General features: G+C 42.2%; 4 protein-coding genes across 4 annotated transcripts; 3 read left to right on the plus strand and 1 right to left on the minus strand.

The window, feature by feature from the left end:
* Positions 1-1284: 1284 nt before the first annotated feature.
* SAPINGB_P000126 (uncharacterized protein) lies at positions 1285-4435 on the plus strand (the record flags this gene model as incomplete). Its single annotated transcript, XM_031994850.1, has 2 exons — positions 1285-1449; positions 1511-4435. The coding sequence occupies 2 exons, from the start codon at positions 1285-1287 to the stop codon at positions 4433-4435; spliced, it is 3090 nt and encodes a 1029-aa protein (XP_031850741.1).
* Positions 4436-4570: 135 nt separating this feature from the next.
* On the minus strand, positions 4571-6217 carry SAPINGB_P000127 (uncharacterized protein; the record flags this gene model as incomplete). The annotated part of the gene is made up of 2 exons (XM_031994851.1): positions 4571-5953; positions 6020-6217. 2 exons carry the CDS (start codon positions 6215-6217, stop codon positions 4571-4573), a joined length of 1581 nt encoding a protein of 526 aa, XP_031850742.1.
* Positions 6218-6499: 282 nt separating this feature from the next.
* On the plus strand, positions 6500-6952 carry SAPINGB_P000128 (uncharacterized protein; the record flags this gene model as incomplete). The annotated part of the gene is made up of 2 exons (XM_031994852.1): positions 6500-6517; positions 6581-6952. The coding sequence occupies 2 exons, from the start codon at positions 6500-6502 to the stop codon at positions 6950-6952; spliced, it is 390 nt and encodes a 129-aa protein (XP_031850743.1).
* A 343-nt stretch (positions 6953-7295) lies between these two features.
* On the plus strand, positions 7296-13272 carry SAPINGB_P000129 (uncharacterized protein; the record flags this gene model as incomplete). The annotated part of the gene is made up of 3 exons (XM_031994853.1): positions 7296-8483; positions 8540-10737; positions 10785-13272. The coding sequence occupies 3 exons, from the start codon at positions 7296-7298 to the stop codon at positions 13270-13272; spliced, it is 5874 nt and encodes a 1957-aa protein (XP_031850744.1).
* Positions 13273-14512: the final 1240 nt, after the last annotated feature.

Raw genomic sequence — 14512 nt, forward strand, 5'->3', positions numbered from 1 at the left:
AAACATAAAAATTCCCCAAGGCACTTCATTAAAAAAGGGTTTTTGCAAAAAGGATTTTTAACCAATTGGGACCGATGGCCTGAGCAGAAGTGGGAAACGAAAGCTTTTTGTTTAGAGTGAGAGAGAGGGAGAAACTAGAAAAAGGGGGAGCGTAAGGTAGAAAAGTACGGCAAGTCTCCGCGGGGAGATGAAAGGGCTAGGTTTTTTTATTTCTTTTTTAGATTGAGATTTTGATATTAGATTGATTGATATATTTTTTAGATATTAGATTGATTGAGATTTGATTTTGAATGATTAATTTTTTAACAAACTAGATATTGAGATGATCAGATTTCTGACAAGCCTGATATTGGGGGGAATGTTATACCGCCCAATTAAATGAATCTTCAACATTAATATCCACAACATTTAAATCCACACTGCATCCCTCCATTTTACTTTAAAAAGAAGGCCCCAATTCAAGAGCAAAATATCAAAAAAAAAAATAAAAAAAAATAAAAAAAAACCAGTAGGAACAGCCTTTTGACGGCCGTTTAAATAATTTTTTTTTAATATAATAATAAGTCTGCGTATAATTAATATTCCCCATTTATTAACCACCGTGAGCAATGAATCAAATACAAAATTCTCGGCTGAGAATTTAATAAAAAAGAAATTCCAAAAAAAAAAACAAACAAAAATTAAATAAAAACGTGGGTTGACTTTAAAGTATTTTCACTGTAAATTGAACTTTTTTTTTTAAAAAAAAATCTCTCTTTAAAATGACTGGTTCAAGAAAGAGTTCTTCAACCACCCTGATTATGTACTATAGATTGTTACTAATCTTCGTGGGATCTTAAAAAACAATGAGATGAGCTATTTCACAGATTTTTGGGAGCTCTTCATTTCAACATGGCTCGTTCCTTAATGTTTCCCAACTTCTCGGATCTTAAATCCAATCCCCCCTCTCTTTTTTCTCATTTTCTCATGTCCAAAATAGTAAAAACATGGAGAGGCAACTCCCAAATCGGGCACGTGCGGCCACTTGTGTCCAACCTATTTCAAGTAATCTGAGCCGCATAGTACTATTTTGAGGGTGTAAAGCAACACACAGTTTGGCAGCAATGCAGCAGCCCAGCCAGCCAGCCAGCCAGGCAGTCAAAGAAAAAAAATAAAATAAAAAAGATTTTTATGGTCGCTTTTAAACTCTTTTCTTTCTTCTTAAATATTTTTAAAACTGCTTTTTATCTTATATAAACATTCTCAAAAACATCTCAATCTTTTCTATAATATATACACCAAACAATGAAATACGGCTTTGAACTCTCAAAGCGCTCTGTCCCGGAGTGGCGGGCTTATAATCTCGACTATAATGAAATCAAAGGCATTATCAAAAGTGCAACCTCCCCAAACGCGGCTCCAGACGCATACAAAACTGTGCTGGCCGCTCTTCAAGAGCAGTACGATGCGGTAAGTTTATCATGACTTGAGATAACCTGTATCAATGTACTAACTCATTTAATCAATCTAGATTGGACTTTTCGTCAAATCGAAAACTGGCGAAATTGAACGCAGAGTCCGCGATTGTGAGAAAATTGTAAACTCCATTGCGGAAAAAGACCAGGCCGCCTCCAAAACCGGCAGCAGCAACAGCGGCAGTAGCAGCAGCACAGACAGCGGCTCAGGCAGCACCTCCCAACAGGATAATCAACCCCTATCTTCATCGATAACGTCTCAATCTTCCGCAACATCGTCCTCTTCCACACCCCCCTATGCCCGAGGGAAGTCCCGAAATGCCCTCGTCTTTCTTCTTCGCCAAGAGGTTGTCCAACTTACCCGCGATGTCCAGCGCTTAGCCCGCTTCATTGGTGTTCAGCGCACAGGCTTCCGTAAACTCCTTAAAAAGTACAAAAAATGGTCCCAGTCCAGCAAGCTCTCAGATGCATTCCTCCCTATTCTCGAGGCCCCAACCTCTTTTACCAATAAGGACTTTACTTCCGTCTTTCTCGAGCTCTCTCTCCTTTACAATGTTCTTCGTCAAGCACGCTCATCCCAAATATCAAAGGTTTCAGCTACTTCGCTTTTGCCATCCCAAGGAACAGAAGCTCTCTGTAAGTTTGACTGTGAAATGGCTACTGCCATTTCTTCTTCTCTCATTTTCTGGGTTCATCCGGACAATGTAGTTGAAATTAAAGTCATGCTTCTTAAGAATCTCGGATTGGTCTCGGATGATTCTGTCACAGCAATCTCAAAAGCTTCTTCTCAAGATGAATCTACTATCAACAAAAACAGCGACGACGATGATGAAGATTCGGATAACGAAACTCAAACTCAGCCGGAACAAACAATTTCTTCTGATAACAGTGGAGACCACTCATACGCAGTCTATCTGGATAATCCAAAACGCTTTAACTCTATCCAAACACATACGGAACCAGGCCAAATCCGCTGGGTCCGTTCTAACTCTGACTCTAATCAGCAACCATCAACCTCGCAGGTTTCAGAAACTACCTCGGCACATCTCTTGTGCTCACCCGTTGGCGGCCTCCGCCATTTTTGCATTGCTTCTCTGACTCCTCAACAGTTTGACCATATCCTTCATGCTCAGTTTGATGCCCTTCTCAAAGATCCCTCAGAACCTGTTGGTGACCCTGCCACTCCATCTTCGGCTCTTTCATCAAAACTGGCTGCTTCAAGCAACCTTTCCCGCTTGGCTCTCTCCTGGGTCGATAAGCGCAAGGCTGTACCCATTTCCAAGGCCAGCTTTAATCGAACCCGGTTCCGTTATATCAAACCAAAGGAGACTTCTACTAGCAAAACTTCTCCGGTTTCAACTGGCGGTGCAATCCCACCTATCTCGTCGTCGCCTATTACTGACGTCTCCTTATCGGCCTCTGTGGCGTCCGCAAGTAGCACAACTAATCTAGCCACACGCGACGCCTCATCTCAACCAACTTATTCTGCACTGTCCCCAACCTCTTTAAACGCGTCAGACATTTGGGCAACCCTCGATAGCAACATTCGTCTCGTCAAGCCCCTCCCTCCAAACCCTGCTGATCCAGACGTTCAGCCATTTTCTGCATCACCCTCCGATTCGGCCACCCTCTCAGCTAGTACAGCCTCTAGTGACTCGGACTGGGAGCTTTTTCCCTATTCGGTTCTAGAAATTCGCTTTAAAGGCATGGAAAAACCTTCTTGGCTCGCCGATCTTGAAAATTCTCATCTTGTTTATCCTGTTTCTGGGTTCTCTCTTTACGCCCACTCAGTCGCAACTTTTTACCAAGATTTCCTGTCCCAGCTCCCGTCCTGGGTCCAAACTCTGCATGATGGAACCGACATTCGCCGGACCCCGAAAAAACCTGCGGCTCCTCCCACCCCTGCAACTACTACCTCACCAGCTACTTCAGTTACTCCGGCTGCAACTACCACAGGAATACTTTTAAACAGTAACGAACGTGAACCATTACTCGCAAATAATAACAGCACCAGCTACACTGACAAAAATGCAACCGACTCAAATGGCCAGCCTGTTGTTCGCTATTGGAATGAATTTGATGACCCAGAGGATGGCGGCGAGGATGGTGTTTTTGTGATTATCCCGGACAATGATGATGATCGTGGAGGTGTTTTTAGTGAGCAGAATGTAGCAAGATTGCTTAGTCTTTCAGATTATGTGGTCAAAAAAGCACATAGGGCAAAGGTAAAAATTGCTCGGTTCTTTGGAATTGATGTTAGCGATGAGGATAGTGATAATGATTCATATGATTCTTATGAGGATGAGTTTTATTACTATGGAAACCGTGGTGGATTACCAACAATCTACGAAGAAGAAGAGGATGATGATGATGATGATGATGATGACGATGATGATGATGATGAAGATTATGACGGTGAGGAGGCTTATTACCGCCAGAGACTGAAGAATGGAGGCAATCCTACAGGCCGGTCCTATGGATATGGTGTTGGATCCAATGGGACAGGAATTGGACCGTACTACTATGGCCACGCTGGTAGTTCTACGTCCAGCGGTGGCACCGGGCACCGTCATGGTGGCGGCCGACGTCATGGGCGGCTTGGGGACCTTGAAGGAGGTCCTGGAACCAGCGATGAGGATGATTACTACAGCTTTCCTGTTGGTTATCGCGAGTACACTGCAGCCGAGCAGCGGGACTACATTTTGGCTGTGCTCTACACACTGTGCTTCTCTCTGTCGACACTCATGCTGCTCATTCTGTTTGGCGTGATTGTAGGTGAAAACCTCGAGGGCATTTCACCTGCCATGTTTGGAGCTATTATTTGCGGACTCATCATGGCTCTTGCAATTTGTTTACTGGCTATGTGTCTGTTTTTGATGCGTGCACATTACCCTTCAACACTCCACCAAATGCTTGTTTACACCACCTTTTTCTCCAGCATTTGCTTGAGCATTGGCGGTATTGTCTGGTTGATTGCTTAGATTTATTTTTTATTTTTTAGAAGTTTTGTTTGTTTTGTTTGTTTGTTGCTTGTCTAAATGTTTTTTCCCAAATTGTAGTATAATCATTAATTAGAAGTTTTTCATTTTCATTTTCATTTTCATTTTCATTTTCATCTATAAATCATCATCATCTTCATCATCATCGTCATCATCATCAAGAGCATTTCGACCAGATCCATCGCCTTGATCAAATATCCCACCACTCCCAACGCCGCCACTTCCCTCTTCCCCCTCGGCATCTTCTGCTCTCCGAGAATTAAACTTGGAGGCACACAACCGTTCGCCATATTCGAGATAATCCGCACGTGTAACGTGCACTTTTGCCAACATTTCACTCTGTTGGGCCAGCCGCACGCCTCCGTGCCACGCATAGGTTTCTGGGTCTTTTTTAGGTTTGGCCACACGCAGCAGGTCTTGGGCATTATCCCCAAGACCTGGATGTGAAGCGGCATAAGGTGCAAGGTCAAGCCTGAGCCGCTCTACAACTCCAGGAATATTTGCACCTCCACCGACTACAACAACGTTGGCCAAAAGTAGCGAGCGCAGCTCGGGAGGGGCTTTGGAGGCCGCGTTGACTATAGTCTCGGCAAGACCGGCTTGGTTCAGACCAATGTGGTGCGGCGAAAAGAGCAGTTCGGGCACAGAAAAACGTTCAGTTGACAGACGCAGAATCTGACGGCGGGCATCTAAATCTACAACCGTTGGATTTGTTGTAGCAGAGGGGGAAATAGAAGAGGAGGAAGAAGGTGTTAAAATGGACCCGATTTCAGCAGGTGTTTCAGGTAGCGCGTACTTTACTGAATACGGTTCCATATCATCGTAACGAATTTTTTTCTCTTTAGCTGAAAGGCCTGGAATCAGCGCAAGGACTGCCAAACTGCGTTGTGCGTCATTCCCCCGACGTTCTCGATACGCTTTACACCGGTCTAAAGCTTTATCAAAGTCCGGGACAACCATTGTTACCGCTTCCTTAACAGCGTTCACAAGATATGTCTCTTCCATCATATTGTAGTGTCGAAAAGATATGGTTTCACGCAAATAATTTGTAAGTAACCGACCCCCCACACTCACCTGTTGAACCGCCGGCCAGTATACTTCGCCGAGAACTGTGGGGAGAACAGTTGTTGCATTAAACCCCATATCGACAACTAGCGCGCATTCAGCTAACGGTGGATGGTGTACTGGTGGAGATGCTGATGCTGATGAAGCTGTTCCTGATGTTGAATCTGAGGGATTGGTTATTGAAGCACCTCCAAATAAATCGGCCTCCATGTTGTTCCATGGAACTAAAGACCCAGGCGTGCACCGATAGTAAGACTCAAACCCATACTCTTCAAATACAATCTGATCTGTGTTTGAAGAAATAGCAGGTAGCGACATTGGAGCTTCGGTGAGGATGAGTGCAGAGTCTGTGGGATCCACAGTTAGTGGGCTGTCTGCCCCAAAAAATGTGTAATTCCAAATTGCAAACTCGAGTCGCCAGTCGACTAGTTGTCCCTAAAACGTATTTGTTAATAACCAACTATTGCCCAAATAAATGTACATAAATCTAATATTATATACCTTCTCTAGGGGTCGCTGAAACGCGAGTCCGCTATAGTCGACACAGTGTGAGAACTGCGACCCGACATACGCGCGTTTGTTTTTCCCGTGCGCTATACAGTTTGGAATTATGTGCGGAGTTGCGACGTTCTGTGGGCCAGTGGCGTGGCCAATCTTGATAGTGTACGAGCCATTGTCGATGACTAGAACCTTGGACATGGCTTGAAACTTGAGTTACAGAGTTCCTCTTAGGATGGTGGGCTGGTTCATCTGTTGGTGGTGCAGGCAGGTTTGTCGTAGGATTGAAGAATTTAATATTGGGAATTTCACGTGACGTACTCGGTGCCTGTTGGACCGAGTTTTATTTTTTTTTGGCCCCATCTGTAACCATATAAATACCCGCGCACGACCTCCAACAATTCTGTTTCTTTCTTCTTTTCAACCCATCCAACCTCAATTAAAAAAAAAAAAATCTTACAAAAAATCTATAAGAAATCCACAATGGCCTCTATCGAATCTGTAAGTCCATCAATCGCTTTTTCTCTCTCTCAATCAATTTCATTTTAACACTTTGCTACTCAGGTCCTCACCAAGAACGCTCCCCAGCCCGTCGGCCCCTACTCTCAGGCCGTTAAGGTCAATGGCTTCCTCTACGTCTCTGGCCAGGTTCCCTTGACTCCTGCCGGTGCTCTTGTCGAATCTGATGACATCCAGGTCCATACCCGCCAGGTCCTCGATAACCTCAAGGCTGTTCTTGAGGCTGGTGGTTCTTCTCTCGAGAAGGTCGTCAAGGTCAACGTTTTTGTTCTTGACATTGCGCAGTTTGGCAAGATCAACGAGGTCTACGCTGAGTACTTCAGCAAGAGCAAGCCTGCCCGCTCCCTTGTTGCTGTTGCTGCTCTTCCTCTTGGTGTTCCCTTGGAGGTCGAGGCTGTTGCTGTTGTTGACAACTGACTAGCCGAGTCTAAGATATAACTAATTTTGTAACGTAATGAAATGATGATGAAGAGTAAGCCTTTTGAATTGAATTGAATTTGAATGCATTTATATGAGCTGCTAATATCGATTTGGCGACTGTCACTGGCGGCTGTCTTTTTTATTTCTTGGAGTTAAATGACTCAGCAGAACTTTAGTGCTTAGTCACAACGGTGTGTGACGTTACAAAATTGTGATCCGCCACCACCTCCTTTGTAAACAATAAACATTCATTTCATACCTAGAAAAACATCACCACCATCCCAAATCATTCAAACCTCATATATATAAACCATTTTCACATATATATTGACACATCCAGATGCCCCGGAAAACGCGGCGTCGCATCAAAGCCTTGGATGACGAGTCCGATGAGGCTAGTTTTTCTTCGCCAGATACAAGCATGGCTAACGATGATAGCGACGCGGTGGTTTCGCGGCCGACGCGGCGCGCTCGAAAACGACAAGCATCAAATAGTCCAGTCAATCCTCGGCGGCGCGTCAAACAAAGTGCAAGTGATGAAGACGAAGACGAAGACGAAGATGATAATGAGGCTGAGAACGAGAATGAGGATGAGGATGAAGACGAAGACGAAGACGAAAACGAAGACGAAAACCAAGATGACGACGAAGATGACAATGAAGAAGAAGAGGAAAATAATGACAACAATAGCAACGCAGATGAATCTAGGGAAACTATAGATCCAGATGAAGAACCTCTAAAACCATCAGGTACGCGCAAAAGTCCCCAACAAAAAATACCATCAACGCCCACAAATTCACGTTCACCCACACACTCGTCTGTTGATTCACTCTCACCAACAGCAGAAACTCCAGCTCCAGCTCCAGCCCCACATCAATTGAAAACAGTCACCAACTATGAGCCCTCCCCTAATGCCGACATTTCTGTCGATGTCTCGTTCTCGGTAAACCCAGAAGCAGGATCCACACCCAACGCCCTGTCAACACCAATTGGCCTAGCAGCATCAGACATTGTCAACTCATCTACTCCAGATACTCCGGTCCAGCCTTCCGATAGAGATCTTATGCCACCACCACACCCCCGAAGCATATTAAACATGACTGAGGCTACCGCTTTGCAGCCTGATACCCCCTTGGAAAGACCATCGTCACAACCACCATCGTCCCAAGGATCGCCGAAAAAATCATCAAGCAGTAATTTGGGTCCACCACCCAGTACGCCATCTTCACGTGATGCAAACGTCCCCGAAACACCTCGCCATCCATCTCTTTCAAATGAACTTCCAGATTTTGTTCATCGTGGATCGGTATCGCGTCGTGGGCAAATGGCCTCCTTTAGACCACCTAATTCTAATATCGCAAACTTAGTCCCCATTTCACCTTCGAAAACAAGATTACGCGCCCTTGAAGCTGAGAAAAAAGCATCCATGCTTAACTTAGCCAAAGTTCCACGATTGGTTATTTCCAAGCTCGTTTTAACCAATTTTAAGTCTTATGCAGGTGTACAAGTGATTGGGCCTTTTGATAATGTATGTTTAAACTATTTATTTTATTTTATTTTATTTTTTCATCTAATTTTTTTCAGTCTTTTTCTGCTGTTGTGGGACCAAACGGGTCAGGAAAATCAAATGTCATTGACTCGCTGCTGTTTGTTTTTGGTTTCCGTGCATCTAAACTGCGGCAAGGAAAAGTTTCAGGTCTTATCCATAATTCACAAGCACGACCCAATCTCGATTCGTGTAAGGTTGAAATTCATTTTAAAGAAGTTATTGAAAATGATGATGGCGGTTCTATAGACGCTCCAAATTCAACTTTAGTTGTGGCTCGTGCTGCTCATAAAAACAACAAATCTGAGTATTTCATCAACGGACGAGTTAGCACATATACCGAAGTAACCACTTTAATGCGACAGCGTGGGATAGATCTTGACCACAAACGGTTTTTGATTCTTCAAGGTGAAGTTGAAAGCATTGCACAGATGAAACCCAAAGCTGAAAACGAAAACGATGACGGTTTATTGGAATACCTCGAAGATATCATCGGCACATCGGACCATAAAAAGGCCATTGAAGAAGCTGAAAGTGATCTTGCTTTGCTTACCGAAGAATGTGATGCTAAAACCGGTCGCTTTGAAATTGTTAAGAAAGACATTGAAAAGCTTCAAGACAAGAAAAATGAGGTTGTGCGCAATATGCGCTTGGAAAATGAGCTTACCATGAAGCGTTCACTTTTTTACCAAGTCAATATCCGTCGTTTGGAATCTTCCATTAGTTCACATTCTGAAGATATTGAAAAAAGCAAAGCGCAGCTTGAAAAAGATCGTGAGGAAAGTCGTGAAATTCGCGAAGAAATTGTACATCTTGAAGAGCAAGTCAAGGTAGATGGCGAGTCTCTTGCAGAACTTCGCAAAAAACATCAGAGACTTTCCAAGAATCTTTCAAAACACGAAATTCAAAAAGTTCAAGTCGAGGAAAAAGCAAAGCATTTAACAGCAAAACAAAAGAAGCTTGAAAAACAAATCACTTCGTCTCAGCGGTCCTTTAACGAGGTTGACTCATGGATTAAAAACTACGATGAACAAGCAGAAGAATTTAAAACACGCTCCCATCAGCTTGAGAAGGATCTCGAAAGCAAGCAGGAAGAATATAATGAGGTTCAAGAAAGTCTCAAGGGCAAGACCGAAAATATAACCAAAGAAATTTCAAAACTGCATCAAGAGTTGGCACCTTGGCGTGAGAAGATTGCGGCCAAAGAAGCTGAGATTGCGATTGCACAAAGTGAAATTGATATCATCAATGAAAAACATGAGAATGCGAAAAAATCGTTAAAGCGTTCTAAGCAACATGTTGCCACTATTGTCAAGGAGGGAGAGCACAAGGAACAGCGCCTGGCAGAACTCGAGCAAAGCTTGGTTCACGTTACAAAACAAATTTCCACTGGCACTGGTGAAGTTGAAGAAGCTGCCGTGAAAATTAAAAAAATGAAAGAAGAGCTGGACGAGTTTCGCACACGATACCATGTGGCCAAAGAGTCTGTCAGTTCCGCCAAATCTCAAGGCGCCGTGCTTACTAGTCTGACTAACCTGAGTGCTTCTGGTCGTATTGAAGGATTCAATGGTCGTCTCGGTTCTCTCGGCACCATTGACCAAAAGTATGATGTTGCTATTTCCACAGCATGCCCTGCTCTCGACAACCTTGTTGTTGATACTGTTGATGTTGGTGAAGAGTGTGTCAAGTACTTACGCAAAAATAACATTGGCCGTGCCAAGTTTATTCTTCTTGACAAACTTCCTAAGCGCAACCTTCAACCCATCCACACCCCTGAAGATGTTCCGCGTCTTTTCGATCTCATCACCCCCAAAGAACCTCGGTTTGCGCCGGCATTTTACAGCGTTATTTTTGATACCCTGGTGGCCAAAGACGTTGAACAAGCGCGGCGCATTGCCTACGGTGCCAAGCGATTCCGTGTTGTGACACTAGACGGTGTTGTCATTGACACTTCCGGTACCATGTCTGGTGGCGGCCGGCCGTCCCAGGGTCGCATGAAATCGCAGCTGGAGGCGATTGTAACACCACAGGAAATGGAACAACTTGAGGAAGAACATTCTGAGCGTGAGGCAAAGTACGCTCGCGCGGAAAATGCATTCCAAAAAATTAGCGATGCGCTAAGAGATTACAATAGACAAAAACCTCAGATCGAACTTGAAATTTCAAAAGCGAAACTGGATATCGAGTCTCTCAAAGGTGTTTTTGAAGAAGCAGAGCGTGAATACACTGAAATGAAGTAAGTTCTATACTCTGTTGTCTACTTTTATTTTACTAACCTTTTAGAAACAACATCATTGGAACCATTCCGTCATCTGAAGACTTAGAACAGGCTCGAGAAAAGAAATGTAACCTTGAGAAAGAGCTTGCTAAGATTCACGAAAACTCTGCTGATCTTGAAAAGCGGATAGCCGATCTCGGAGAGAAAATCATGGAAATTGGTGGTGTCAAGTTGCGGTTTTTAAAGTCCCAAATCGATGACATTAAAAACGAAATGGAGATGATTTCTTCGCGTACCTCCTCGCAGGTCCTAGAGCGTACCAAAAAGGAAAACGAGCGTAAAAAACACACACGCGCCATGGATTCTGCGCGCAAAGAAATTGAAGCTTCTCGCAATGAAGTTCTTGCTAGCGAAGAGGAGCTTGAAAAACACCGCACTGAAGTTGCACAACTTGAGCAAGAAGTTGAAGAAGCCCGCGTAGCTATTCTTGAAAAAGAAGATGCGCTAACTGAGCTCAAAAAGACTACCAAGGAGAAGCGTGAGCTTGTGGACAAGACACTTTCTGCAGAAATTGAGCTTGTCAACACTATTGAACATCTGCAAAAGGCTTTTCGCGGGTTTAGGCTCTCGCTTAAACGCAACACTGAGGAATTTGGCAAACTTACTCTTCACGCTATCCACCAAATTCCTCAAGTCAATACTCGCGAAGACAGTGAAGATGATGCCGAGGACGAAGAACAGAAAGAAGAGGACTACCTTGAAATTGTTGAATATTCTCCTGAAGAGCTTAGTGATGTTAATCCCTTGGATGTCGAACGTGAAGTTAAAACTCTTGAATCTAAGCTTGAAGATGTGGTGATTGACATAAGCGTTATTCAAGACTACATTCGCCGTGCCAAGGAATATAACACTCGCCGTGCGGAACTCACTGAGGTCACTACTCAACGCGAAGCTAAAAAAAGACGATGCGAAAGCCTTCAAAAGCAACGCTTAGATGAATTCCTTGAGGGGTTTAATCTCATTTCTCTCAAGCTTAAGGAAATGTATCAAATGATTACTATGGGTGGTAACGCCGAACTTGAACTTGTGGACTCGCTTGACCCGTTTTCTGAGGGCATTCTTTTTAGTGTCATGCCTCCCAAAAAAAGTTGGAAAAATATTTCAAACTTATCTGGTGGTGAAAAAACTTTAAGTTCTCTTGCTCTTGTGTTTGCACTTCATCACTACAAGCCTACTCCACTTTATGTCATGGACGAGATTGATGCTGCTTTGGATTTCCGAAACGTATCAATTGTGGCCAACTACATTCGTGAACGTACCAAAAATGGTCAATTCATTGTTATCTCGCTCCGCAACAATATGTTTGAGCTAGCCAGTCAGCTTGTTGGTATTTATAAGGTTAACAACATGACCAAAAGCGTGGCTATCAAGAATAAAGAACAACTTTCTGAACGTAGTTTACTTCAAATGCAGCAGCAACATCGCCGATCAGCTACTATATCAGCATCGCAGCCATCGCAGGTGCCGTTTGATCGGCGCTCCACTGTCGGATCCATGTACGGGTCAAGTTTTTCGCGACCTTCAGGTCAAACCTTGCGACAGGCGTCAGTAGGAGCAACAACTGCATCTTCGAGCAGACAATCGTCAGTGGCGCCTGGTGAAGGACTTAACAGAAAAGGGTCTGTCGGGCCAAATGAAGCAATGGCAGTTACTGCGACAAAACAGGGATCGCATGTTAGTCCGATGACCGTACTACCAGATGAAGCTAAGCAGGAAAAAGAAAAAGGCGAAACTGATGAGGATGAAAAGACGGCAGAGCCTGAAAAGATTAAAGAAAGAAGCAAAATGGGAGGGAAAAAAGAGGAGGAGGAAGAAAGCAGCACAAGTGGAAGCGAACAAGATTCAAGTGAGGATGAAGAGGAAAAACAAGATGAAAGCGACAAAGAGAATACTAAAGCCTCGAAAGAGTCTAGTAAAAAGAAAGTTGATAAATTATCAGATTCAAGTGAAGCGGAAGAGGAAGAGGAAGAAGAAGGTAATACAGATAAAAATATTGCTCTAGCACCCAGAAAGATTGCTAAGAATAAAGTTGAGGAGTCTTCAGACTCGAGCGATGAAGAAGATGAGGATACTAACGACAAAAAGGATATCAAGCGACCCAAGATACCACCAAAAAAGGCACTACTCAAAAAGGAATCATCTAATGAACCTTCTGATTCCAATGACGATGATGATGACGATGACGATAGCATTGAGTTTGTAAGCAGCATCAAGCATGAAAGTCCCAAAAAGGTTAATGATGTTGTGTCTATCGACTCCAGTGACGAAGAAGAGTCTCCTAAATTGACACGATCTTTACGAAAAAGACCCCAGCGCCGTGAAAGTGCACCTACAGGGGGAAAAAACAAGAAAATTAAGAAGGAAGAATCCAGTAGTGATGAAAGTGATGATGGTGATGATGGTGATGATAGTGATGACGCTGATAATAATTCGAATGATGATTCGGATGATGATTCGGATGACAATTCTGATGACAATTCTGATGATGATTAAACTTTGATGAAGCACCTTGGGCTTTATCATCAAGGCTACACATGGCATCAACTTAGTTTTAACTATATAGTTTTAATGAATCGATATTAAAAATATATTTTTTTGTAGTATAAATATATATTTTTAGGTTTAAACCAGATTTATTTAATTTTTTTAAAAAAAAATTCTTATAAAGGAGGTTTGCATTCTTTTAGATCTGGATCTCTATGAATGCTTTTTACATGCCAACAATAATTCCAATTTTTATTTTTAATTTCGAAACTGTCATGAACCAGCAGTTTGTGGTTTAGTCCAAAAAAAAAAAATAAAATAAAATTAGCGAATTGATTGCTGGTAAACGGGAAAAGGATTTTCATATTTTAAAACGAGTTTAAGTTATCATTTCATGATTAATTGAAGTTGGTTTATCATAGTTTTTTTATTTATTTATTTATTTTTTTTTTTTTTTTTTTTTGTTTACGTAAACAGAAACCTTGAGTCTTACTCCCCAAAACAAAGTAAACAAAGTAAACAAAGTAAACAAAGTAAACAAAGTAAACAAAGTAAACAAAGTAAACAAAGTAAACAAAGTAAACAAAGTAAACAAAGTAAACAAAGTAAACAAAGTAAACAAAGTAAACAAAGTAAACAAAGTAAACAAAGTAAACAAAGTAAACAAAGTAAACAAAAAAAAAACAAAGTATACTTTGTTTTTTTTTTATTGCAATACACAGCTTTATTTTTACACAGATTTTTTTTTCATAACATCCAAATAAAAATATTAAAAAATATATATTTAAAAAACTCTAGATCTTAGCTATGGTAAGTTAAAAGAAATATATTAAAAATGAATTTTTTTAACAAGAAGTTAGATACCATTTCATTTCCCAACAAACCACCCTCTGCATAATAAGAAGAACGTTACTTACAAGGACCTTAACCCTCATGAAAGAAAACTAGTAGACCATTATCGGAGGCGTATAAAAGAAATGAAAGAAGCTATAAATACCGGAGATCCTCCTTCAGTATATAATGAAAAATATCGAAAAGCCAAGGTGGTTAAAAAATCTTCAACTTCATGGATGACAGGTTTTTATAATTCAGATATACATTCCACTACTAACGACGGATCGAGAACTAAAAATAATAATCCCTATCAAACCCTATCTTCTTCTTCCATAAGATCCTCTAACGTTACAAGCTCTTCAACTCTTCTTAAAAACCTTGAACCAGATTTCGCAACTCCGAGGTCCCCGGTTTA

Source organism: Magnusiomyces paraingens (genome assembly GCF_902498895.1).
Source record: "Magnusiomyces paraingens strain CBS 517.90 genome assembly, contig: contig1, whole genome shotgun sequence".
In the NCBI taxonomy this organism is placed as follows: Eukaryota; Fungi; Ascomycota; class Dipodascomycetes; order Dipodascales; family Dipodascaceae; genus Magnusiomyces; species Magnusiomyces paraingens.